Below are 27,931 nucleotides of genomic sequence, written 5' to 3' on the forward strand. Positions count from 1 at the left end.
CATACAGTTCTGGACACCGCATTATAAGAAGGATGTGGAAGCTTTGGAAAGGGTGCAGAGGAGATTTACTAGGATGGTATGGAGGCAAGGTCTTATAAGGAAAGGCTGAGGGACTTGAGGCTGTTTTCATTAGTGAGAAGAAGGTTGAGAGGTGACGTAATTGAAACATATAAAATAATCAGAAGGTTAGATAGGGTGGATAGGGAAAGCCTTTTTCCTAGGATGGTGACAGTGAGCACGAGGGGGCATAGCTTTAAATTGAGGGGTGAAAGATATAGGACAGGTGTCAGAGGTAGTTTATTTACTCAGAGAGTAGTAAGGGAATGGAACGTTTTGCCTGCAACGGTAGTAGATTCACCAACTTTAAGTACATTAAAGTCGTCATTGGACCAGCATATGGATGTAAATGGAATACTGTAGGTTAGATGGGCATCAGATTGGTATGACAGGTCAGCACAACATCGAGGGCCTATACTGTGCTGTAATGTTCTATGTTCTATGGGTCTGTAAAAAAAAAGCATCTAAATCCCTGAACTTCCAACAACCTTCCAAAGTCTTTTATTTATACATAAGGAGCAAGTGGGTAACTAGACAAAGGGTTCGCCCACTCAAGAACAAAGGAGGAAAGTTATGCGAGGAGTCAGAGAAAATCAGTGAGATTCTTAATGTGTACTTTGCATCAGTGTTCACTGAGGAGAGGGACTTGACAGATGTTGAGGTTAGGGATAGATGTTTGATTACTGGAGGTGAAGTCAGCGTATGGAGAGGGTAAGTGTTAGGTCCTCTGAAAGGCATTAGGGTGGACAAGTCCCCAGATCCAGATGGGATCTATCCCTAGTTTGAGAGGGATGCGAGAGCGTAAATAGCTGGTGCCTTAACAGATACCTTGCAGCATCCTTGAGCATGAGTGAGGTCCCAGAGGACTGGAGAATTGCTAATGTTGTCCCCTTGTTTAAGAAGTGTAGCAAGGATAATCCAGGTAATTATAGACCAGTGAGCCTGATGTCAGTGGTGGGAAGCTGCTGGAGAAGATACTGAGGGATAGGATCTATTTACATTTGGAAGAAAATGGACTTATTAGTGATAGGTTGCATGGTTTTGTGCAGGGAAGGTCATGTCTTACCAACTTGATGGAATTCTTTGAGGAAGTAACAAAGTTGATAGATGAGAGAAGGGCTGTAGATATCATATACATGGACTTCAGTAAGACGTTTGATAAGGTTCCCCATGGTAGGCTGATGGAGAAAATGAAGTTGCATGGGGTCCAGGGTGTACTAGCTAGATGGATAGAGAACTGGCTGGGCAACAGGAGACAGAGAGTTGTAGTGGAATGGTGTTTGTCAAAACAGAGAACTGTGACCAGTGGTGTTCCACATGGGTCTGTGTTGGGACCACTGTTGTTTGTGATGTACATAAATGATCCGGAGGAAGGAATAAATGGTCTAATTAGCAAGTTTGCAGATGACACTAAAATTGGTGGAGTAGCAGATATTGAAAGGAACTGTCGGAGAATGCAGCAGAATATAGATAGATTGGAGAGTTGGGCAGAGAAATAGCAGATGGAGTTCAATCCAGGCAAATGCAAGGTGATGCATTTTGGAAGATCCAATTCAAGAGTGAACTATATGGTAAATGGAAAAGCCCTGGGGAAAATTGATGCACAGAGAGATCTGGGTGTTCAGGTCCATTCTACTCTGAAGGTGGCAACGCAGGTCGATAGAGTGGTCAAGAAGACATACTGTATGCTTTCATTCATCGGACAGGATATTGAGTACAAGAGTTGGCAGGTCTGTTACAGTTGTATAGGACTTTGGTTCGACCGCATTTGGAATACTGCATACAGTTCTGGTCACCACATTACTAAAAGGATGTGGTGCTTTGTAGAGGGTGCAGAGGAGGTTCACCAGGATGTTGCCTGGTATGGAGGGTGCTATCTATGAAGAGAGGTTGAATAGATTAGGATCATTTACATTAGAAAGACGGAGGTTGAGGGGGGACCTGATTGAGTTCTACAAAATCATGAGAGTTATAGACAGGGTGGATAGCAAGAAGCTTTTTCCCACTGTGGGGTACTCAACTACTAGGGGTGACGATTTCAAGGTGAGAGGGGAAAGGTTTAAGGGAGATATGCGTGGAAAGTTCTTTACACAGAGGGTGGTGGATGCCTGGAACACTTTACCAGCAGAGGTGATAGAGGCGGGCACAAATAGTGTCATTTAAGATGTATCAAGACAGATACGCAAATGGGCAGGGAGCAGAGGGATGCAGATCCTTGGAAAATAGGCGACAGGTTTAGATAGGGGATCTGGATCGGCGCAGGTTTGGAGGGCCGAAGGGCCTGTTCCTGTGCTGTAATTTTCTTTGTTCTTTGTTCTAACTGTCCCTGAGTTATCCAAGTTTCTGTAATGAAACTTGGCCACAACATCGCAGTTCCAAGTACTGACCCGTGCTCTAAGTTCATCCGCTTTATTTCTGATATTTCTAGCATTGAAGTATACACTTCAAACCATCCCTGTGTCCATAGTTATGCTCCATCGACCGCATTTTTTTAATCAAACTCACTCCCTGTTGTGTCTGTTGGAAGGCTGAATACCTCATCCTCTGAATTATAAATCCGGTTCCCCACTCCTTGCCAATCTCATTTAAACCATCCCGTAAAGATGAAGAAAACCTCCCTCCCAGGGTATTTGTGCTCTTCCAGTTTAGGTATAACCCATCCTTACTGTACAGGTCCCACCTTCCCCAGAATGCGCTCCAGTTATCCACATAGTGGAAGCCCTCCCTCCTACACTAGCTCTGTAGCCATATGTTTTGCTGCACTCTCTCCCTATTTCTTACCTTGTTATCACGTGGCACTGGTCATAATCTAGAGATAACTATCCTGTTTGTCCTGGACTTCAGCTTCCAACCTAATTCCCTGTACTCGTTTTTCAAATTCTCAGTCCTTTTTCTACTATGTCATTGGTACCGAAGTGTACCATGACAGCTGGTTGGTCACCCTCCCTCTTAAGGATCTTGAAGACACGACCCAAGACGTCACAGACCCAGGTACCCCAGAGGCAACATACCGTCCATTCATTTCAATCACGTCCACAGAACCGTCTCTCTGTGCCTCTTCCTGTTAGATTCCCCGTTACTATTGCTGTCCTATTTTACCACCCTCCCTACTGTGCCACAGGGCCAGGCTCTCTGCCAGAGACTTGTCCACTATGGACTTCACCTGGTAGATCATCCCCCACAACAATATACAAAATGGTATACTTATTATTGAGGGAAAAGGCCACAGGGGATCCCTGCACTGTCTGTCCCCCTCCTGGCAGTCACCCAGCTACCTTTTTCCTGTACCTTGGGTGTGACCACCTCCTTCAAAATGAACAGCTGCATTCAGCAGTTGTGTTTCTTTGTATGTGCAAAGTCAATAGCTTCCAATTATCTGGCAGTGGATAAAATTTGGAAAAAATGGAATGATATTAATCATATTTCTTAATTTCTAGAAAAATTCGCCCGGAGATAAGGTTTTATGAATAATTGTAATTCCATTATGAGTCACTGGATGGGTCAGTGGTTAGCACAGCTGCCTCCCAATTCCAGTCTCAGGAGACTGTCTATGAATTTTGGATGTTCTCCTGATGTTTTTCTACTGGATGGTCTGGTTTCCTCCCACAGTCCAAAGATATGCAGGTTAGATGGTTTGGCCATGCTAAATTATCCATAGCATCCAGGGATGTGTAGGCTAGGTGGTAAATGCAAAGTTGTGGTGATAGGGTAGATTAGATTAGGTTCCCTACAGTGTGGAAACAGGCCCTTCGGCCCAACAAGTCCACACGCCCTTGGAGCATCTCACCCAAACTCATCCCCCTATAACCCACACATCCCCGAACACTATGGGCAATTTAGCATGGCCGATCCACCTAGCCTGCACATCTTTGGACTGTGGGAGGAAACCGGAGCACCCAGAGGAAACCCACGCAGACACAGGGAGAATGTGCAAACTCCACACAGATAGTTACCCGAGGCTGGAATGGAACCCGGGTCCCTGGTGCTTTGAGGCAGCAGTGTTAACCACTGAGCCACCGTGCTGCCCAGGTAAGGGGTGGGATCTGAGTGGGATGCTTTTGGAGGGTTGATACGGACACAATGAGCTGAATGAAATTTCCAGAATACTTTCTCATCCTATTTGTAACCTCTTGTTCCTATTCTAGATTTGTTTCAGTCATGCAGTTTCGATGAATGAGATAAAACAGTATTTTTCAGTAATAAATTTACCTCAGGTGAAATCGTAAGGGTTGCAAAGAATACAAATAGATGTTGCTGACCTCTGCATTCTACAAGTCTTTAAGTTTTTGATCACGTGGACCCTATTTATGATTTTGTCTCCATCTCATAGAACATAGAACAGTACAGCACAGAACAGGCCCTTCAGCCCACAATGTTGTGCCGACCATTGATCCTTATGTATGCACCCTCAAATTTCAGTGACTATATGCATGTCCAGCAGTCTCTTAAATGTCCCCAATGACTTTGCTTCCACAGCTGCTGCTGGCAATGCATTCCATGCTCTCACAACTCTTTGTGTAAAGAACCCGCCTCTGACATCCCCTCTATACTTTCCTCCAACCAGCTTAAAACTATGACCCCTCGTGTTAGCCATTTCTGCCCTGGGAAATAGTCTCTGGCTATCAACTCTATGCCTCTCATTATCTTGTATACCTCAATTAGGTCCCCTCTCCTCCTCCTTTTCTCCAATGAAAAGAGTCCAAGCTCAGTCAACCTCTCTTCGTAAGATAAGCCCTCCAGTCCAGACAGCATCCTGGTAAACCTCCTCTGAACCCTCTCCAAAGCATCCACATCTTTCCTATAATAGGGCGACCAGAACTGGACGCAGTATTCCAAGTGCGGTCTAACCAAAGTTTTATAGAGCTGCAACAAGATCTCACGACTCTTAAACTCAATCCCCCTGCTAATGAAAGCCAAAACACCATATGCTTTCTTAACAACCCTGTCCACTTGAGTGGCCGTTTTAAGGGATCTATGTATCTGCACACCAAGATCCCTCTGTTCCTCCACACTGCCAAGAATCCTATCCTTAATCCTGTATCTCCTATAATAATTTTACAACTTACTTGTAAAATTACTTGTAACAAGTTTTAGAAAATTATCTTTTGCTTTTCTGTGCTGAATAATTTTTTCTCCTGAATTCAGTTATGAATATTATTAATTAAAATCTATAAAATATATGAGATATCCTAAATTAATACAGTCCCATTTACCAACATTTGGCCTATATCCCTCTAAACCCTTCCTATCATTCACCATCCAGATGCCTTTTAAATATCATAATTGTACCAACTTCTACCATTTCTCTGGTAGCTCATTCCATACATGCACCACCCTCTGCCTGAAAATGTTGCCCTTAGGTCCCTTTTAAATCTTTCCCCGCTCAACTGAAACCTATCCCCTCTAGTTTTGGACTCCCCCACTCCAGGGAATAGATTTTGGCAATTCACCCTATCCATGCGCCTCATGATTTTATAAACCTCTATAAGGTCACTCCTCAGCCTATTCAGCCTCTCGCTCTAGATCAAGTGCTCCAACACCAGCTACACCCTTGTACATCTTTTCCGAATCCTTTCAAATTACACAACATCCTTCCTCAAAAAACTCAGGTTAGTGAGACATGATTTCCCATGCACAAAGCCATGTTAACTGTCCCTCACCAGCCTCTTGCCTTGCCAAATACATGTAAATTCTGTGCCTTGCCAAATACATGTAAATTCTGTGCCTCAGGATTCCCTCCAACAACTTGCACACCACCAATGTCAGGCTCACTAGCCTATAGTTCCCTGGCTTTTCTGTACCAACTTTCTTAAATAGTGGCACCATGTTAGCCAACCTCAAGTCTTCTGGCACCTTGCCCATGGCTATCGATGATACAAATATTTCAGCAAGAGGCCCTGCAATCACTTGCCTCGCTTCCCACAGAGTTCTAGGGTACACCTGATCAAGTCCCAAGGATTTATCCACCTTCATGCATTTTAAGACATCCAACACCACCTTCCTGTGCAATGTGGACTTCTTTAAAGATATTGTTATTTATTTCCCCACATTCATATCCATATACCATATCCTTCTCCACAGTGAACACTGACGTATCTCCCTCATCTCCTGCAGTTCCACACATAGGCAGGTTTGATGATCTTTATGGAGCCCTATTCCCTCCCTTGTTACTCATTTGTCCTTAATGTAATTGTTCTAATCCGTTTGGATTCTCCTTAACCCTTTTTGCCAAAGCTAACTCCTTTGCCCTTTCTGCCCTCCAAGTTTCCCTCTTCAGTATACTTGTAATTACTGTACACAATAACCTCCTACTGGCCCCTCTCCCCTATGAGAATATTCTGCACCGACCGAGAATTCCTTGATCCTGGCACTAGGAAGGCAACACACAATTCTGATGTCTCATTGACAGCCACAGAAACATTCGTTTGTGCCTCTGTCTACAAAGTTCCCTATCACAAAAAATCGCTTGGAACCTGACGTACACTCATTACAGTAGAGCCAGTCTTGGTATCAGAAACCTGGCTGTCAGTGCTACATTCCCCTGAGAGTCTATCACCCCCTACGTTTTCCCAAACAGCATACTTGTTTGAGATGGGAAGCAGCCACAGGAGACTGCTGCACTGCCTTCCTACCCCTCCTACCTTTCCTAGAGATAACCCATCTACCTGACTGCATCGGCAATTTTTCTCCCTTCCCGTGTCTGCTGTACATAACAGCCCCTGGCTGCTGTACATTCCTCATTGCCTCTAACTGCCGCTGCAAGTGATCCATGTGATCCAGTAAGATTCTTAACCAAATACACTTCCTGCAGATAAAATCATCAGTAACATGGAAACTCTCCCTAATCTCCCACATCTGAAAGGAAGACCACATCACTCTACTAAAGGCCATCTTTGCATTTTAACAATCTACAGATGCTGAAATAACACAGCCTTACTGCTCTAAAAACACTGCGCCAGGCTAACTTAGTACCTTTGTTTCATATTTTAAAAGTTTAATCAAGAGACAGATCTCAAACAAAAACACATAAGCAAAAAAGAACCGACTCTACTCATTATTGTAAATTTACAAAATAAGAAAAACACTTTAAAAAGTGACCACTTAGCTGCGCCCTTGCTGTGTACTTCTTAGAGCAGGAAAGACTGAGGGCAGGATGAGATTGAAATGCATAAAATAATGAGGGTTGAATATAGATGGTGGCAAGGGAGCATACATTTAAGATCAGGAGCACGCGGTTTAGAGGAGACGTGTGTATGTTATTTTCCACCTAGAGAGCTTACAAGGTTGGTAGGGGAGGAGACTCCCATAACATTTAAGACAGATTTAGATGTACACTCAAGGAATACAGAACAATGGACCAAGTGCTGAAAAATGGGATTAGAAAAGTGAGGTAACAAAGTGTGAAGCTGGATGAACACAGCAGGCCAAGCAGCATCTCAGGAGCCCAAAAGCTGACATTTCGGGCCTAGACCCTCCACCGATGAAGGGTCTAGGCCCGAAACATCAGCTTTTGTGCTCCTGAGATGCTGCTTGGCCTGCTGTGTTCATCCAGCTTCACACTTTGTTATCTTGGATTCTCCAGCATCTGCAGTTCCCATTATCACTTAGAAAAGTGGTGGTTGTTTTTGACTGATGCAGACCTTGATGGACCAAAGGACCTTTTCTGTGCTGTAGCTATTCATGACTGTATATCTGTCATCGGATTAATTATTGCTTCAAATTTGATGTGCAATATGTGACCTCCATGTCTTTTGTAATTTTTCTTTCTTGTTTTCCCATGTTAGAATTAAGGAAGGTAAATTATGGCTGTAATATCTGTTAGAATAAGTCTCCTGCTGCACGGTAAATACCAGGAAAATTCAATTTTTCAGGAAGCCCAATATTCAACAAGGGAGCAAGAGAAACGGTGTGAGTGAGAGAGACGGTGTGAGGTACAATGAAAGCATGTGTGTTAAGCGGAACTTCCCTTGACATCAAGGCCATGTTTGGCCAAGTGTGGCACCAGTGATCCCAGCAAAATTGGAGCCAGTGACAATCAGGGACACCAGGTTAGAGGCATACCTGGCACTTCGGAAGACGGTTGTAGTTGGAGCTTGGTAATCTCAGATCCAGGACATATCTGTCTGAGGTCTTCCGGAGCAATGGCTCTGCCTAGCCATGTTCAGCTTCTTCAATGGCCTTACCTCCATTTAAGGTCAGAAGAGGGGACGTTTGCTGTTGATTGCACAATGTTCAAAACCATTCGTGACTTCTTAGGTACTGAAACAGTCCATGTCCAAATGCAACAAAACCTGGACAATATCCACATTGAGCTGAAAAGTGGCAAGTAACATTCATACCATTCAAATGCCCATCGATGACTATCTCCAATAAAAGACAATCTAGCTATTGCCTGTGCAATCAGCCAAGATCCTACTGAGTGGCAGAGCAGGCTCAAGGGTCTGAATGGCCTACTCCTTTTCCCATCTTTATTCTTATGGTCATTGACATTCAATGGTGTTACCATCACTGGATCCTGAACAATCAACATCCTTGGGATTACCATTGACCAGAAACTGAACTGGACTAGCCATATAAATACAGTGCTTATGAGAACAAGTCAGATGCTAGGAATGCTACAGTGAGTAATTCATCTCCTCACTCCCCAAAGCCTGTCCATCATCTACAAGGTACAGTTCAGGATTGTAATGATTACTCCACACTTGCCTGGATGTGTGCAGCTCCAACAGTATTTAAGAACAGTAGCTTTACTGTGTGATGGAATAAATCAGGAGATAATTGAGGGCATGTAACAAAGGCAGTCCATTAATCATGAATGACTTTAATCTTCATGTAGATTGGTATAGTCAGATTGGTAGAAGAAGCCTTGAGGAAGAATTAACAGCGTATTCAAAAAGTTTCCTAGAACAATATGTTGTGATTCAAACAGCGGTTGGTCTATTTTGGAATCTGGCGATATGTAATGAGGCAAACTTAATGAATACTGTCAGAGTAAATGATCACCTTAGAAACAGTAGTAGAATTTAACACTTAGTTTGAGAGAGAGGAACTTAGATTGGAAACAACTTTGCTAAGCTTAACTGAGTATAATTATTACTGAATGAGGACAGAGTGTATAATGGATTGGGGTAAAAGTTCAGCAGCAAAAACGGTTGAGGAACAATGGCAGACTTTTAATAAAATAGTCTGTGGATCACAGAAAAGACCTATTCCAGTGAGGAAGAAGGATTTCAAGAATGGGATAAGCCAACCATGGTTAACCTGGAAGTTAGTGACAGCATCAAATTAAACGAAAACATATAATATGGCAAAAGAATTGCTAAGCCAGAGATTGGAAACATTTTAAAAACCAACAAAAGACAACCAAAATGTACTAAAGAGGGAGAAAATAAACCTTTGAAGGTAAACTTGTTACATCAAGATAGACAAGAAGTTTTTTGAATATATAAAAACAAAGTGAACGTAAGCCCCTTAGGAGAATGAGATTGGGGAAATAATATTAGGAATCCAGAAATGGCAAAATAGTTTGCATCAGGCTTCACAGTAGAAGACACGGGTGGCATCCAAAAATTGCTAAATATTTGAGAGGAAAAAAGAGGAGAGAAATAAATATTCTCACTGGTTTTCCTCGCGCTTTTTCTCTAATGGGGCTAAAGACCGATAAGCTCCTGGACCTGAAAGGGAGCATCCTAGGATATTGAAGGAAGTAACTACAGGGACAGTGAATGCACAGGTTGTAATCTTCCAGGAAACCTTAGATTCTGGAAAATTTACAGAGGATTGGAAAACTGGCAATGTAACATATTTATTAAAAAAAGGAAGGAGACAAAATAACAATTGCTTGTACATCATTTCAAAATAATCATTCAATGCCCTCAAGTGCCTCAACACATCTTGCCTCTACCATATTTTCAGGCAGTGCATTCCATACTGTGTTAAAAAGGTTTGTTTCTCACATCACCCTTACTTTGTTTGCAAATCCCTTTAAATCCCTTTCATTTTTTTTTCAAAGGTGGGAACAACTTCTCCCTGTGTACTCTACCTACTTGGTTCATTATTTTGAAAGACTCTATCAAATCTCCTCTAAGCCACCTTCTGTCCAAGGAAAGCAGATCCAATTTCTTCAATCTATCCTCATAAATTAAGTTTATCACTTCTAGATGTGTTGTAAATAGTCTTGCAGACGCCACTGTATTCACATCTTTCTATGATGTGTCACCTACAACTGTACACAGTATTATAGCTGAGATCAAACAAGTGGCTTGTACAAGTTCAATATCATCTTTCTGCTCTTGTACTCTATGCTTTTATTAATAAAGCTATGAACTGCTTGTTCCACTTGACCTGCCAGCTTCAGTGATCTGTGCACATATACATCCAGGTCCCACTGTTCCTGCATCCCCTTTAGAATTATACTTAGTGGTGAGTGGGGTTCCACAGGGCTCTGTCCTTGGGCCTCTACTGTTTGTAATTTTTATTAATGACTTGGATGAGGGGATTGAAGGATGGGTCAGCAAGTTTGCAGACGACACAAAGGTCGGAGGTGTCGTTGACAGTGTAGAGGGCTGTTGTAGGCTGCAGCGGGACATTGACAGGATGCAGATATGGGCTGAGAGGTGGCAGATGGAGTTCAACCTGGATAAATGCGAGGTGATGCATTTTGGAAGGTCGAATTTGAAAGCTGAGTACAGGATTAATGATAGGATTCTTGGCAGCGTGGAGGAACAGAGGGATCTTGGTGTGCAGATACATAGATCCCTTAAAATGGCCACCCAAGTGGACAGGGTTGTTAAGAAAGCATATGGTGTTTTGGCTTTCATTAACAGGGGGATTGAGTTTAAGAGTCGTGAGATCTTGTTGCAGCTCTATAAAACTTTGGTTAGACCGCACTTGGAATACTGCGTCCAGTTCTGGTCGCCGTATTATAGGAAAGATGTGGATGCTTTGGAGAGGGTTCAGAGGAGGTATACCAGGATGCTGCCTGGACTGGAGGGCTTATCTTATGAAGAGAGGTTGACTGAGCTCGGTCTCTTTTCATTGGAGAAAAGGAGGAGGAGAGAGGACCTAATTGAGGTATACAAGATAATGAGAGGCATAGATACAGTTGTTAGCCAGAGACTATTTCCCAGGGCAGAAATGGCTAGCACGAGGGGTCATAGTTTTAAGCTGGTTGGTGGAAAGTATAGAGGGGATGTCAGAGGCAGGTTCTTTACGCAGAGAGTTGTGAGAGCATGGAATGCGTTGCCAGCAGCAGTTGTGGAAGCAAGGTCATTGGGGTCATTTAAGAGACTGCTGGACATGTATATGATCACAGAAATTTGAGGGTGCATACATGAGGATCAATGGTCGGCACAACATTGTGGGCTGAAGGGCCTGTTCTGTGCCGTACTGTTCTATGTTCTATGTTATTTTACATTGTCTTTTAATGCTTTGCCAACCAAAGTCTATCAGCTCACACTTTTCAACATTGAATCTCACCTGCTGCACATCAACCAACTTGACCACCTTGTCAAGAGATAACAAAGTGTATGAAGGGTCTCGGCCCGAAATGTCAGCTTTTCTGCTCCTCAGTCGCTGCTTGGCTTGCTGTGTTCATCCAGCTCTACACTTTGTTATCTCGGATTCTCCAGCATCTGCAGTTCCTATTATCTCTATTATCTCTGACGACCTTGTCAATGTCTTTTTGGAGTTCCACACTGTCCTACTTACAGTTCACAATTTGTGTGTGTTTAGGGTCATCTGCTAGCTCTGAGATTACCCCCGGTGCGCAAAGATCCGGATCATTAATATATATCAGAAAATGCAAAGGAGCCAACACCGACACTTAGGGCACTCAAAGTTTGAGAAGATTTGTAGCTCGGGTTGTGGATGAGTTTGTAGACTTGCTAACCAAGCTGGTGTGTTTGATTGCAGATGTTTCATCACCCTACTAGGTAACATCGTCAGTCTGCCTCCGGTGAAACGTTGGTGTTGTGTCCCACTAGTTCACAGTTTTCTGGGGTGGTTGATGTCACTTCCAGTTTTGTTTCTCAGTGGCATGTATATTGGATCCAGTTCAGTGTGTTTGTTAATGGAATTACATTTAAATTGCTAGGTCTCCAGAAATTCCCTGGCATGTCTCCGTTTGGCTTGTACCCATCAACAAACACATTGAAACAGGAAGTTGATGCCAACCATCACAGTAAGCCAAGGCATATAAAGAACGAGCAGGACAAAACACCAACACTTCACCAGAGGTGTTACCTAGCAGGGTAATGATATCAAATGCAATCAGTTACACTGGCTTGGTGAGCAAGTCTATGACCTTGCCTAGGGAACTGCACGACACACCTTTCTTCCGGCCTGAAAAATATGATTACCAAGAAAGTTCTTGTACACAGTAAGTGATAATACTGCCTCGAAAGATGATGGAAGTAGTGGCACTCAATGATTTCAAAAGAAAATTGGTCTGTTAAATGAGGTAAATAAACTTGCAGGCTTTAGGCATGGAGAAATATAACCTTGTCAAACATCCTCCCATCTGAGAAACGACCATTTGCTATGACATAGAACATAGACGTAGAACATTACAGCACAGTATAGGCCCTTCGGCCCTCGATATTGTGCCGACCTGTCATTACCAATCTGATGCCCATCTAACCTACACTATTCCATGTACGTCCATATGCTTGTCCAATGACGACTTAAATGTACTTAAAGTTGGTGAATCTACTACCGTTGCAGGCAAAGCGTTCCATTCCCTTACTACTCTCTGAGTAAAGAAACTACCTCTGACATCTGCCCTATATCTTTCACCCCTCAATTTAAAGCTATGCCCCCTCGTGCTTGCCGTCACCATCCTAGGAAAAGGCTCTCCCTATCCACCCTATCTAACCCTCTGATTATTTTATATGTTTCAATTAAGTCACCTCTCGACCTTCTTCTCACTAATGTAAACAGCCTCAAGTCCCTCAGCCTTTCCTCATAAGACCTTGCCTCCATACCAGGCAACATCCTAGTAAATCTCCTCTGCACCCTTTCCAAAGCTTCCACATCCTTCTTATAATGCGGTGACCAGAACTATACACAATACTCCAAGTGCGGCTGCACCAGAGTTTTGTACAGCTTCACCATAACCTCTTGGTTCCGGAACTCGATCCCTCTATTAATAAAAGCTAAAACACTGTATGCCTTCTTAACAGCCCTGTCAACCTGGGTGGCAACTTTCAAGGATCTGTGTACATGGACACCGAGATCTCTCTGCTCATCTACACTGCTAAGAATCTTACCATTAGCCCTGTACTTTGCCTTCTGGTTAGTCCTACCAAAGTGCATCACCTCACACTTGTAAATGCTGTTTTCTGTCCTTAAAACATTGATTTATGCTAGCTGCTGTGGACCTTCCTACTCCAGGATGCTCAATTATTCAACAGCTTTTTACGTAGTACTCAATTAGTCAATTCAAGTAGTCAAAGCATGTTGAGCCCATGACAAAGCTCTGCCGGCTCTGTAGTTAACTCACATCTCTCCACCTGCTTGTTTTATTTTTATTCCATCTTTGCCGTTTCTGTTTCTGATTTACAGCATTTGCAGTTATTTCAGTTTTTATTTTAGAAATAGATTTGTCTATTCTGATCCAGTTTCCTGAAGTGAACTAGTCCCATCTGTCTGCATTTGGCCCATATCCATCTAAAACTTTACTATCCATGTATCTGTCTGCGTGTCTTTTAAATATTACAGTTGTACCCACGTCTACCACTTCCTCTTCCATGTATACATCACCCTTTGTGTTAAAATTTTGCCCTTCAGATCCCTTTTATATCTTGCCCATCTCATCTGAAGCCTGTGCCCTCTAGGTTTGAACTTCCTTACCCTGGGGAAAGACATTGGCTATTCACTTTATCTACACCATTCTGATTTAATAAGCTTCCCATGCTCCAGGGGGAAAACAGCCCCATCCTATCCAGCCTCTCCCTCGAACATATGGTAGTTGGAAGTTACGGGATTTAGATGCGTTAAAAGAAATTGGGAAGGTGGTAAAAGAGGCGGCAGAGTGGCATTGCTAGTCAGGGCTAGTATAGCAGCTACTGAAAGGCAGTTTGAGAATGATATGCCTAAAGAGTCAGTTTGGGTTGAGGTCAGGAACAAGAGACGAGCAGTCACTTGTGTTGGGGGTTTTTAGCAGTCCCCCAAATAGTGGAGAAGCGGATTGGGAGGCAGATGCTGGGAAGGCGCAGAAGTCACAGTGTTGTAGTCATGGGTGACTTCAACTTTCCAAATATTGATTGGAAACTTTTTAGTTGCAATTGTTTAGATGGAGCGGATTTTCTCTAGTGTGTTCAGGAAGGATCCTGACACAGTATGGAGATAGACCAACACAAGGAGAGGCCACTTTGGATTTGTGCTTGTCAATGATTGGACCGAGTGTTAGTCCTGTTGGTAGGAGAGCATTTTGGCGGTAGTGATCGTAACTCTGTTACTTTTACCATAGTCATGGAAAAGGATAGGTACATACAGCAAGGTAAGGTTTATAATTGTGGGAAGGGTAAATGTAATTCAGTTTGCCAAGAACTGGGTAACATAAAATGAAAACAGATGTTGTCAGGGAAGAGATCCATAGAAATGTGGAGATTGTTTACGGAATGCATATTGCGTGTGATCAATGTGTTTGTCCCTAGCAGGCAGGGAACCTGCAGTCAAGTGAGGAAGCCTTCGTTCTCGAGAGAGGTCAAACAACTAGTTAAGAGGAAGAAAGATGCTTATATAAGATTTAGGAAACAAGGATTGGAAAAGGCTCTAGAGGGATACAAGTTAGCCAGGAAAGAGCTGAAGAAAGGGCTGAGGAGCGCAATAAGATGGCATGAGAAAATCTTGGCAGATTGGATCAAGGAAAACTCCAAGGCTTTTTAGACGTACATGAAGAGTAAGAAAATGACAAGGGCAAGGATAGGGCTGATCAATGATTGCAAAGGGAATTTGTGCACGGAGTCAGAAAAGATAGGAGAGGTCCTTAATGAATACTTTTCTTCAGTATTCACAACTGAAGGGGACCTAGTTGTAGGGGAGGACCGTGTGAAACAGGCTGGTAGGCTAGTGGAGCTGGACATTAATAAGAAAGATGTACGAGGAATTTTGAGAAACTTAAAGATAGATAGGTCCCCTGGGCCTGATGGGATTTATCCAAGGATTCTATGGGAAGCGACCGATGAGATCGCAGAGCCTTTTGTGATGACCTTTTCGTCCTCACTGCCCATGGGTATAGGGCTGGGAGAGTGGCAAACGTCATTCCCTTGTTCAAAAAAAGGGATAGGGATAACCCCAGTTAGCCAGTTAGTCTTACTTCAGTGGTGGGCAAATTATTGGAAAGGGCTCTGAGAGATAGGGTTTATGATCACTTATATAGCACAGTTTTTGAGTCGTGATAGTCATCATGGATTTGTGAGGTCTAGATCATGCCTCACAAACCTTATTGAATTCTTTGAAGAGCTGACCAAACATGTGGATGAAGGTAGAACAGTAGATGTGGTATGCATGAATTTAAGTAAGGCATTTGATAAGGTTCCCATGGTAGGCTCTTGCAGAAAGTGGCATGGGATAGGGGGAAATGTGGCAGATTGGATTCAAAATTGGCTGACCCTTTGGAAGACAAAGGGTGGTAGTGGACAGAAAATATTCAACACGGTGCTCAGTTACGAGTGTTGTACCACAAGGATCTGTTCTGGGTCCAATTCTATTTGTGATTTTTGTAAATTATTTGGATATAGGAGAGGAAGGGTGGAATAGTAAGGTCATGGACGATACAAAGGTGGATCAAGTTTTGGATAGTGCAGAGGGCTGTTCTAGGTTACAAAGGGACATTGCTAGGACGCAGAACTGGGCTGAGAAGTGGCAGGTGGGGTTTAACCCTGAAAAGTGTGAGGTGATTCATTTTGAAAGGACAAACTTGAAAGCAGAACATAGGGCTAATGGAAAGATTCTTGGCAGTGTGGAGGAGCAGAGGGATCTTGGGGTTCATGTCCACAGTTCCCTGAAAGCTGCCACCCAGGTTGATAGAGTTCTTAAGAACGTGTATGGTGTGTTAGCTTTCATTAATAGAGGCATTGAATTCAAGAGCCATGAAGTTATGCTCCAGCTCTATAAATCCCTGGTTTGGCCACATCTGGAGTATTATTTCCAGTTCTGGTCACCTCATTACAGGAAAGATGTGGAAGCATTGGAAGAGGTGCAGAGGAGATTTACTGGATATTGCCTGGAATTGGGGGGAAGGTCTTACAATGAAAGGTTGAGAGATCTAGGGCTTTTCTCTTTGAAATGATGAAGGATGAGAGGTGACTTGATCGAGGTGTACAAAATGATCAGAGGTATAGATAGAGTGGACAGCCAGAGACTTTTTCCTTGGGTGGAGGTAGATATTACAAGGGGAGATAGTTTTAAAGTGAATGGAGGTAGATATAAGGGAGGCATCAGAGGTAGGCTCTTTACTCCGAGAGTGGTAGGGGCGTGGAATGCATTGCCAGAGAGGGTAGTACAGCCGGCCTCATTAGGGACATTTAAGCGGCTATTAGGTAGGCAATTAGGTGATAGTATAAGGTAAGGATGGAGGTGCCTTATGTTAGTTGAAAAGTTCTGCACAACATCGTGGGCCAAAAGGCCTGTACTATGCTGTACTGTTCTAATTTCTACGTATGTTCTGTGTAACTCAAATCCTCCAGTTTCGGTAACATCCTTGTCAATCTTTTTTTGCACTAATTCCAGTTTCATAACATCTTTCCCATAGCAGGATGGCTAGAATTGTATCAGAGATAATGGGAACTGCAGATGCTGGAGAATCCAAGATAACAAAGTGTGGAGCTGAACACAGCAGGCCAAGCAGCATCTTAGGAGCACAATATGCAGTATTCCAAATGTGGCCTTACCACTGTTCTGTACAGCCATTACATGATGTCGCAACTCCAGTACTCCTTGTTCACCACTCAGTTCTTTGAAAGTGATGTCACAGGTAGTCAATGTACCTGCGTCCCTAGATCTTTGCTTGACAACGCTGCCAGGGCCCTAACGTTAACTATCTAAATCCTGCCCTGGTTTGCCTTACCAAAATGCAACACTTAACATTTATCTAAATTAAACTCCATCTGCCATTCCTTGGCCTACTGGCCCAGTTGATAAAGATCCTATTGTACTCTTAGATAACTTTCTTCACTCTCTGTTTACCACAATATTGGTGTCATCTACAAACTTACCAACCATATCTCTTATATTCTCATCCAAATTATGAACAACAGTGGACCCAGCAGCAATCCTTGTGGCACACTACTGATCACAGACCTCCAGTCTGAACAACAACCTTCAACCACCAGGAGTTATCTCATACTGTCACATCAATTTTGAATCCAGTTAGCTAACTCTCCCTGGATCCCAGTGTGATCTAATCTGACTGACCAGTCTACTATGCAGAACCTTGTTGAATGCCTTACTAAAGTCCTTGTAGTCAACATCTACCGCTTTGCCTTCACCTGTCTTCTTGGTCATCTCTTCTAAAGCCTGAATCAAATTCATGAGACACTATTTCCCATGCATAAAGCTATGTGACTAATCCTAAGCAGACCTTGCCTGTCCAAATGCATGTGGATCCTGTCTCTCAGAACCCACTCCAGTAAATTACTCAACAGGTTGCCAGGCTCACTAGTCTGTAGTTCCCTGGCTTTTCCTTGCAGCCTTTCTTAAATAATGGCACAACTTTAGCCACCCTGCAGCCATCCGCCACCTCACCCATAGCTGTTGATAATACAATTAACTCTGGTAGTGGCCTGCAGTTTCTTCCCTAGATGTCACAATGTCTTTGGATACATTTGATCAGGTCCCAGGGATTTATCTACCTTTATGCTTTTTTAGACCTCCAAAACCTCCACCTCTGTAAATGGACTCTTTTTCAAGAAATCAATATTTGTTTCCTCGAGTTTCCTAGCTTCCATATCTTTCTCCACAGTAAACACTGATGCAAAATATCTGTTTACAATTTCAGCCATCACCTGAGCTTCCATACAAAAATAACCTCGTTGATCTTTATTGTATTCTCTCCCTTGTTATGCTTTTGCCTTTAATCTACTTCTAGAATCTAGATGCAAAATATCTGTTTACAGTCTCAGCAATCTCCTGAGGTTCCATGCAAAAATAACCTCGTTGATCTTTATTATATTCACTCCCTCGTTATGTTTTTGCCTTTAATCTACTTCCAGAATCTCTTTGGATTCTCCTTAACCTTATCTGCCAAAGCTATCTCATTTCTCCTTTCCTTTTAAGTGTACTTCTGTTCCCCTGTATTGCTCAAGGGATTCACTTGATCCCCTGACGCATACCTTTTCCTTTTTCTTGACCAGAGCCTGAATATGCCTAGTAATCCAATGTTTCCTACTTCTGCCAGCCTTGCCCTTCACATTAACAGGAACATGCTGGCCCTGAACTCTCACTATCTCACTTTTGAAAGCTTCCCTGTTGCCAAATGTCCCTTTACCTGGGAACAGTCTCCCCTCCCCTCCAATCAACTTTTGAAACTTCCTGTCTGATATCATCAAAATTGGCCTTGCCACAATTTAGAACTTTAAGTTGCGTATCAGGCCTATCCTTTCCATAACTATGGTCTCTGGACTCAAAGTGTTCCCCCACTAACATCTCAGTCACTTGCTCTGCCTTAGTTCCTTTGGTATCACCTATCTGACACTCACATTTTTGCCCATCCCCAATTACCTTGATGGTAAGTGGAGTCATCTTGGAAAATAGTTCACTAAGCACTGTTATAGTCCTTTACTTTGTTTCACAATACATAATCCATAAGGGTCTCTGCCCAAAACGGCAATTTTCCTGCTCCTCTGATGCTGCTTGGCCGCTGTGTTCATCCAGCTTCAAATGGTGTTATCTTAGGTCATGTTCAGTATTGTTCACAGAATCGCTAGAGTGTGGAAACAGGCTGTTCGACCCAAGAAGTCCACTTTGCCTCTCTGAAGAGCATCTGACCCAGATCCATTTCCTCTATCCATGATTTCCCATGTCTAACGCACCTAACCTGAACATCCCTGGGCACTATGTGCTATTTAGCATGGCCAATCCACCAACGCTGCATATCTTTGGACTGTGGGAGGAAAGCAGAGCGCCTGGAGAAAACCCACGCAGCCATGAGGAGAATGTGCAAACTTCACAGAGACAGTCACCTGTGGCTGGAATTGAACCTGGGTCCATGGTGCTGTAAGGCAGCAGTGCTAACCACTGAGCCCCATGCCGCGATTTCATGTATTTCATGTCCAAATTGCATCGAATACTAAGATCACATTGGTTATTTTGTTCAAATGCACTGATTCACAGTCAAGGTTGTTGATACAAAAAAGGAGAAAATTGATGTTTCTATCCACTTGAAGTTTAATAATTCCAACCATGTAAAGTGCATTCACTATAGATCAGTCATTCATGCCTCTTCCCATTCAAAGGTTTTATTTTAGATTGTTCCACTTCAAACTTCACCATTCTCTTCCCTGTTACAAATGTAGACCTTATGACACAATACCCAATAGATCCCCACAGACACTTGGTGCAGAATTTTAGAGGCTCCCACTTCATGATGCCTTCATTCTTGTCCCTAGTGCAATTATTGCCTAATCTACTTCCATTGTGGCTGAGATCAGGGAAAGGGAAAATATGTGGCAGGCTAAATCCTTAGGACTTCCTCTCATGAAAGAAAAGTCTCACCTCCAACCAGTCAATGTGAGCAATATGGTATGTCAGGTAAGTTCTTTTACACAATAAGTGATAATACTGCCTCCAAAGATGATGAAAGCAGTGACAATCTTTAAAATCGAAAGGATATTAGCCTGGCAAATGATGTAAATAAACTTGCATGCTATATGAACTTCCCAAGGCAGGTTTCTAATTTTTCAGGTATTGGTACAGCTGCCTCAAGGAAGTTCTAAATGATGAGTATTTATTTCCTCCATGAAAGGAAAGGAAATCAATCAAAATACACAAAGCAAACAGCCTTTGATAGATGCTAAAAGCCAAGCTCTTGTTTAAAGAAATTCTTGTGAAGCAAGCAACTGATAGTAAATAATCTACTGCAGTTTACATGAAAGAGAGTACTGAAAGGTATTCCATCAGCATCACAACCCACTTATATTAATAAGATGAATCTTAATCTTAAAATGATGCAGATGGTACCTGGGATACATACAGAGCATATTATGGGGCCGGTAATCAAAACAAGTTATTCAATAGGTTAATTAATTTTTAAAATTAAACTGTTAATTGAACAATAGCTAAAATAAAGACGATACCATGCTCTAAGTCTTTAAACAATTGGTTCATTTACTGAACTTTGATCCACTTCTGATGCTTTTCAAATGGAAAATAAATGCTCTTTTATCAATACCTGTAATTTATTTTCTTTTGCAGGTGATGCAATTTGGAAGGATTGATGGTAATGCATACATCTTGGATTTTCAGTATCCATTTTCTGCAGTACAAGCTTTTGCTGTTGCATTAGCAAATGTTACACAGCGACTGAAATGAATGGGAAGAACCAAAGTGCTTTCTGCAGCTGAGGAGCAAAAATTCCAGAATGTATGTTAAAAGCACTGACTGAATTGACCTGGGCGGCCACATTGCTGCCTTTCACTTTAGAGGATTGCAGATCATCCACTTAGTCTTGAAGTAACAGGAAGGCAGAAGAGCATGCTTTTCAGATGCATGCTATGATGTTACAGTTCAGGAAGCTTGCTGTTCTGTAGACCTTTCCATGCTTGTTTGAATAACCCAGTAGAATAAGTTTACCTGTTAACTAGAAGGCCTTACATTATGGTGTAATTTTCTTTTTTCCTATAACAAATACAGAAACTTGCTTTCTTTGCAATTTTTTTAGTAATGGTAATGATACTTGAATAACACACAGGATTCCTGGGAACCGGAACAATTGACTTTTGACGATGGTATTAGTAGTAGCTAGGTTGTGTCAATACTGTTGAGCACTGGAAAGAACAATTTAATATGCTCTTAGGTTGAAACTACAAGGATATCAAAATCTTCAAAAGTGTTTCTGAGATAGAAAGTTTTAATAGTCATTGTTTTGAAATTAATGTTTTGTGTTTCTGTTGAGCTGTTTTAGTGCTAAATATCATTCCAGTTGGACATTTTATCAAGTCTTGTTACTTTCCGTTTTTCTCCATTTCTAATGATGAGCTAAGCACACATGTATCCCTAATAGCGAATTGTTTTCCAAATTGACAAGCAAATTACCAATTTTAGGTTATATCTGTAAAGTAGGGGGACCAAATGTTTTTAAATATGCAATGCTAGAGACTATGCTACTGTTTCTACATTAGATTTTTTTTACATTTAATTTAGATGGTGATGCAGATGTGAACTGATGTGGAAAGTGGTACTGCTTGCTGTCATGGGGTTTAGGTAATTTGAAAATGGTTAATGTTTGTTGTGTTGCTAAGTCATGAATATTTTAAATTTAATTTTGGAAGTAACTTCCAGCTAGCATCATGAGTTTGGATTCAGTCAACTTGCTTACCAGATGAAATAAAAATAGATTTTATAGAAATGTAGCATCATTGTTATCCTCACTCAACTTGGATTGACATTTTCCATTAACATTAGGGATTTGTAAGCATCAGCAATAGTTCAAACATTTAAATGTTATATGACAGCAAAAGGCCATTTTGTCTATAAGATCAAGTATAAGTAGTCTAATATAAGTAGTACTTGTGCCCTAAATGACCCTTGGCACCATTATGTCATTAGACCCAAGAAACAGTATCAGCTTGCTCCATAAATACATGTCTAAAATTTTCATGCTCACCATTGTTCTTTTAAATAAGTTGTTGATCTGAATTCCTGATTGGTTATTGAGTTATAGAGATTCATACAGCATAGAAACAAGTCCTTCAGCCCATCATGTCTATACCAACAACAAACACCAAGCTACACTAATACCATTTACCTGCATTTGGTCTATAGCCTACTATGCCCTGGAAATTTAAGTGTCAATCCAGACTTATCTTAAATTTTGCAAGAGTGCCCACTTCCACCACCTTCGCAGGTAGCACTTCTCATATTTCTGCTACCCAGTGGATGAATAAACTTACCACTTCTCCCCTCTAAACCACTTGATCTTCACCTTAAGCTTGTGACCTCTGAATGACAGAGTCAGAGAGATGTACAGAAAGACACCTTTCTGTCCAACTTGTCCATGCTGACCAGATATCTTAGATAAATCTAGTCCCATTTACCAGTATTTAGCCCTTCTTCTTCATTTACCGAACCAGCTGCCTTTTAAATGTTTTAATTGTTCCAGTCTCTACCATTTCCTCTGGCAGCTCATTCCATACACGCACCACCCTCTGTGTGGAAAAAGTTGCCCCTTAGGTCCCTTTTCAATCTTTCCTCTCTCACCTTATACCTATCCCTCTACTTTTGGACTTCCCAATGCCAGTGATTTTGTCTATTAACCCGACTCTTACCCCTCATGATTTTGTAAACATTTATAAGGTCACTCCTCAGCCTCCAATGCTACAGGAAAAATGGCCCCAGCCTATTTCAGCCTCTCCCTATAGCTCAAACCGTCGAATCCTGGCAACATCCTTGTTGATCTTTTCTGAACCCTTTTAAGCTTCACAATATCCTTCCTATAGCAGGGAGATCAGAATTGAATGCAGTATTCCAAAAGTGGCCTAACTAATGTCCTGTACAGCTGCAACATGACCTCCCAACTCCTTTACTCAGTGCAATGACCAATAAAGGCAAGCATGCCAAATGCATTCTTCACTATCCTCTCTATCTGCTACTCCACTTTCAGGGAACTATGAATCTGTACTCCAAGGTCTCTTTGTTCAGCAACTCTCCCCAGGATCTTACCATTAAGTGTGTAAGTCCCGCTCTGATTTGCCTTTCCAAAATGCAGCCCCTCACATTTATCTAAAGTAAAATCCATCTGCCACTCCTCATCTCATTGGCCCATTGATCTAGACCCCATTGTACTCTGAGAGAACTGTCTTTGCTGTCCATTACACCTCCAATTTAGGTGTCATCTGCAAATTCACTAATCATACTGCCTATGTTCACATCCAAATCATTTATATGATGACAAAAAGCAGTGGACCCAGCACATCTGGCACACCACTAGTCATCGGCATCCAGTCTGAAAAGCATGTCACACATATGTCTGCCACAGGGAGAAGATTCTCACAATCTTCTTGTCTCTGCCACTCATAATTTTGTATATCTCAGTAAGATCATTCCTCAGCCTCCTCTGCTCTGAGGAAGACACACCCAATCTATCCAGTCTCTCTCAAAATTGAGACTTGTCACCCCAGGCTATGTCCTGGAAAATCTCCATGCTGACTATCTCTGATCAATCCCTGTCACTCCAAGTGTTGATTGATCTTGTCCCTCAGGATTTTTTCAAATAATTTCCCACACTGAGGTCGGATGAACTGGCACGTAATTATGTGGCATGGTGGCTCGGTGGCTCAGCACTGCTGCCTCACAGCGCCACGGACCCGAGTTCAATTCCACCCTCTGGTGACTGTCTGTGTGGAGTTTGCACATTTTTTCCATGTCTGCATGGGTTTTCTTTGAGTGCTGTGGTTTCCTCCCACAGTCCAAAGATATGTAGCTTAGATGGAATGGCCATGCTAAATTGCCCATAGTGTTCAGGGATGTGTAGATTATGTGAGTTACGAGAGCATGGGCCTAGGTGGGATGCTCTTACAGTCGGTGTGGACTTGTTGGGCCAAGTATTTCCACACTGTTAGGGATTCTATGTGATCTATCCCTGCTGCCCCAGTGAACAAGGGAACCACAAAGGAATCTTTCAGTCATCTGGCACTTCACTTGTGACCAGTAAAGTTTAAGTATCTCACCAGGGCCTCAGCCATCTTCACAACTGCCTCCCATAGCCTGGGATATATCTCAAAAGGCCCTGGGAATTTATGTACCTTTATGCCCTCTATTACCTCCTCTTATTAATCTTTGCATTGTTCTAAAATCACACTATCCCAACTGAGATCCCTGGCTACAATGCCCTCTGCGAATACAGATGAGAAATATTCATTTAAGAGCTTGGCTACATCCTCTGATTCCATGCACAATTTGCCCCTTTTGTCTGTAATAGGCCCCATTCTTTAATGGTAGCAAGAACTGCAGATGCTGGAGTCAGCATGGGGCTGGAGGAACACACAGCTGGGCAGGCAGCATCAGAGGATCCTGACTCAAAACATTGACTTTCCTGCTCCTCTAATGCTGACCTGCGGTGTGTTCCTCCAGGCCGCATTCTTTCTCTGGTAATCCTCTTACTCTTAATATACCCAGCAAATTTCTTTTTTGAACAACCTCCTAGACTCACTATCTTTTTGAAGGCCCTTCCTGTTTTTTAAATGTGCTATACCTAACATATACTTCCTCCTTTTTCTTCACCAAGCTCTCAACATCCCTTGACATCCAGGGTTCCCTGGACTTGCTACCCTAGCCATTTATCTTCAAGGAACATGCTGGCCCTGAATTCTCACTTCTAAACTACTTTTAAAATGTTCCCACTTTCCAAATGTAGACTTATTTACAAGTAGCTGCTCTCATTCGGATCCTGTCAAATGATATTGAAAATGGCCTTCCCCCAATTTAGACACATAACTTCTGCATTATCCTTATTCCTATCCACGATGTTATTGAAATTTAAGGTTACTATCCCCAAAATGCTCACTCACTGAAACTTCACCCACTTGACCAGCTTCATTTCTTAGGCTAAGGTCAAACATTACCCCGTCTCTAGTAGGACTATCTACATACTGGCACAAGAAGCTCTCTTGGATGCACTTTAAAAATCCCACCCTAAAAGAATACAAATTATAAGGAACAGTACTGCATCAGAAGAGAGCCTTCAGTCCACCAAGACTGTCCCGACATACAATGTCTTTGTAGACTAAAAACCTTTGTTTGTACGATATCCATATCCCTCTTTTCCCTACCTATTCATTTATCTGCTATAGCATCTGTCTCCACCACTTCCTCTGGCGCTGCTTTCCAAGCACTTTGCTCCCTGTGTGTAAGTAAGAATACTTGCCTCACACATCTTTAAGCTTACCCTCTTTTATCTTAAACTTATGTCCCCTAGTAATTGACAATTGTACCCTGGTAAAAAAGACTCTGGCTGTCCATTCTATCCATGACTGTCATAATATTGTAAATTTATATCAGGTCGCCCCTCAATGTTCAAGTGAAAACAAACCAAGTTCGTCTCCTCATAGCTAATACCCTCCAAACTAGCAACATCCTGGTAAACTATTTATGTACTCTCTCCAAAATCTCCACATGCTTCTTGTTCTGAGGCAATAAGCCTGTGTACATTATTCCAAATGTGGCTTAACTAATGCCCCGTATAGCTAAATTACATCCCATCAAATTCTTTCACATTAAGACAATCTCAGTTGAATATTTGAACCACTTTGTCATGTCTATTCATATTTTCAGGATTAAAAAATTGATACAATACAGAAGAAGGCCATTCAGCCCATCCTGTCTGTACTAGCTCGACAAATAAGGATTTCACTTAGTACCATTCTCCTGCCTTTTTTGTGACCCTTCAATTTATTCGTTATCAAACGAGCATCTAATCCTCCTTTTGAAAACCTTAAATGAGCATCTCTCCACCATTTTCTCTGTCCCTGACCACTGTTGTGTGAACACGTTTTTTTCATATCACTTTTACTTCTTTTATTAATTACACATTTAGTGTGTGCCCTCTTGTTCTTGATCCTTTCACAAGTGGGAAAATTTTCTCCTTACTTACTCTGTCCAGACCTTATTTTGAATCTTCAATTATATTTCCTCTCAGCTTTCTCTTACCAAGGAAAACAGTGTTAACTTCTGCAGTCTTCATAACTGAAATTACTCTTCCCTTCAGCCATTCTTGTAAACTCTCTCCAATGCTTTCCCATTTCTTTTAAAGTTCAGTCCCAAACTGAACACATTATGCCGACTGAAGCTGAGCAATTGACTTCAAAATTTAACATAATCTTGCTTTTGTAATCCATGCTCCTATTAATAAAGCGTCATGGTAGTGTATTCTTTATTAATCACTCCCTCAGCCTACCCTGCCACCTTTAATGATTTATGCACACGGACATCCAGGTTCCTCTGTCCCGCACTACCTTTAGAGTTGTTTGCTTTTCTTTATGTTTTCACTCCAAATTGTGTCACCTCACAGTACATTGTATTGAACTTTATTTGCAATCTATCTTCTCACTCCACATACCTGTCTGTCTTCAACTGAAGTTCTACACTATCCTCTTCATAGTTTACAATGATTCCAGGATTTGTGTTATCTGCAAATGTTGAAATTGTGCACTTTTCACTAAAGTCATTAATATGTCAAGAAAGGCAAGATTCCCACAATGACCCATGGAGAGCTCCACTGGAAATTTTTTTCCAAGCCCAAAAGCATCTGTTAGCCATTACTCTCTGTTTCCTGTCGCTCAGCCAATTTTGTATCGATATTGCTACTGTCCCTTTTATTCAAAAAACAAAGCTAATTAGTCTAATCCTGGTGTTCGGTGACAGACTTCAGAGAAAGAGATTAAATTGTGAAGGTTAACCATGTGCATTCACACTGCTAGAGACTAGATGGTTTTGATACCCATCTGCAAGCCCTTCTTGCATATAAAGCTTAGACCTGATTGACCAGTCTTTTGAGCATTTGAGGTTTTCCCTCTGCCTGCAGCTGAACTTCAATGCCTTTCTAAACTGTAATCTGCATTTCTCCTTCCGGCGCTCCCTTTCACTCATACGTGCTACTTGGCACTCCTTCATCTGCTCCCTACCCCATTTTCATTCATGCCAGCTCGTGTCACTTCCTTCTTGCCTTCTCTGAGCTTATAGTTCATCTAGAGAACTATTCTGTTAATTGGCTGGCTGGCAGGAATGCAATTTTTATGGACAATAAGGCTGACCAAGACTGAGTGAGCCTTCACTTCTGTTGATATTACCCACAAGCGCATACCTTAAAATTTTACCTCTTGGAAACCATATTTCTTCTCTTGTCAATATTGTTTGCTATTTCCAAGGGTAGGTTACCATTATCAGTTCTCAAAGGATTCACTTTGCACCTGACTTCTTTCTGTTTCCTTATATAATTCTGAAAAAAGTGTGTTGATTTTGATATTCTATGTAATTCACTTTTATATTCCCTTGATGTAGCTCTTCTTGCTTTGTCATCATTTGATCTCTTTGCCAGATTTGTGCCTTTTTAAAATAAAAGTTATGTTTTCATTTTTAGTTGTCTCGTAACCTCTGTAGTTGGCCTGTTTTCTTCAGGAGATACAATTCCAGCCATCTAGACGTGTAAATTGACACAGTATCACAATTTATTTTTGAACATCTCACTGATCTTCTTCCATTAACAGGTTTACCTGGTGTTCTGTTCCTCTCAGAGTATAAGCTTTACGTAAATATAGAATCCTGACGGCTGTTTTGCATTTCTTATTTTCAGACGTTCTATTAAACTTGCAGTATAGTTGTTATTAAATAAATATTTATGCTCTGTTAAGCTGTTACCAAAATCTCGCTCATTGCTAAATTAGTATGCACCCTTGTTGGCTTTAGGACATAGTGCTGCAGAAAACTTGAGGGATTGATTAATAAAGAATATAAAGACTTTATTAAAAAGAGCATGGAGTACAAAAGCAAGATTATGTTAAATTTATGAAAGAGATTGTTCAGCCTCAGGAAGTGAAGAAGGCGTTTGGTATGCTTGCCTTTATTGATCAGTGCATTGAGTAGAGGAGTTGGGATGTTATGTTGCAGTTTATAGGACATTGGTGAGGTCACTTTTCAAATACTGCATTCAGTCCTGGTC

General features: G+C 41.8%; 1 protein-coding gene across 2 annotated transcripts in view; it reads left to right on the forward strand.

Moving 5' to 3' along the window:
* Positions 1–27,345, forward strand: part of tulp4a (TUB like protein 4a) — a 599,754-nt gene extending 572,409 nt beyond the window's left edge. For both annotated transcript variants that reach the window (XM_048535765.2, XM_059648470.1), the window contains one exon: positions 20,473–27,345. In XM_048535765.2, coding sequence (XP_048391722.1) covers positions 20,473–20,589 — 117 coding nt within the window. In that variant the 3' untranslated portion in view covers positions 20,590–27,345. The remainder of the gene's footprint in view (positions 1–20,472) is intronic.
* Positions 27,346–27,931: the final 586 nt, after the last annotated feature.

This window comes from Stegostoma tigrinum, chromosome 9 (assembly GCF_030684315.1).
Source record: "Stegostoma tigrinum isolate sSteTig4 chromosome 9, sSteTig4.hap1, whole genome shotgun sequence".
NCBI classification, from domain to species: Eukaryota; Metazoa; Chordata; class Chondrichthyes; order Orectolobiformes; family Stegostomatidae; genus Stegostoma; species Stegostoma tigrinum.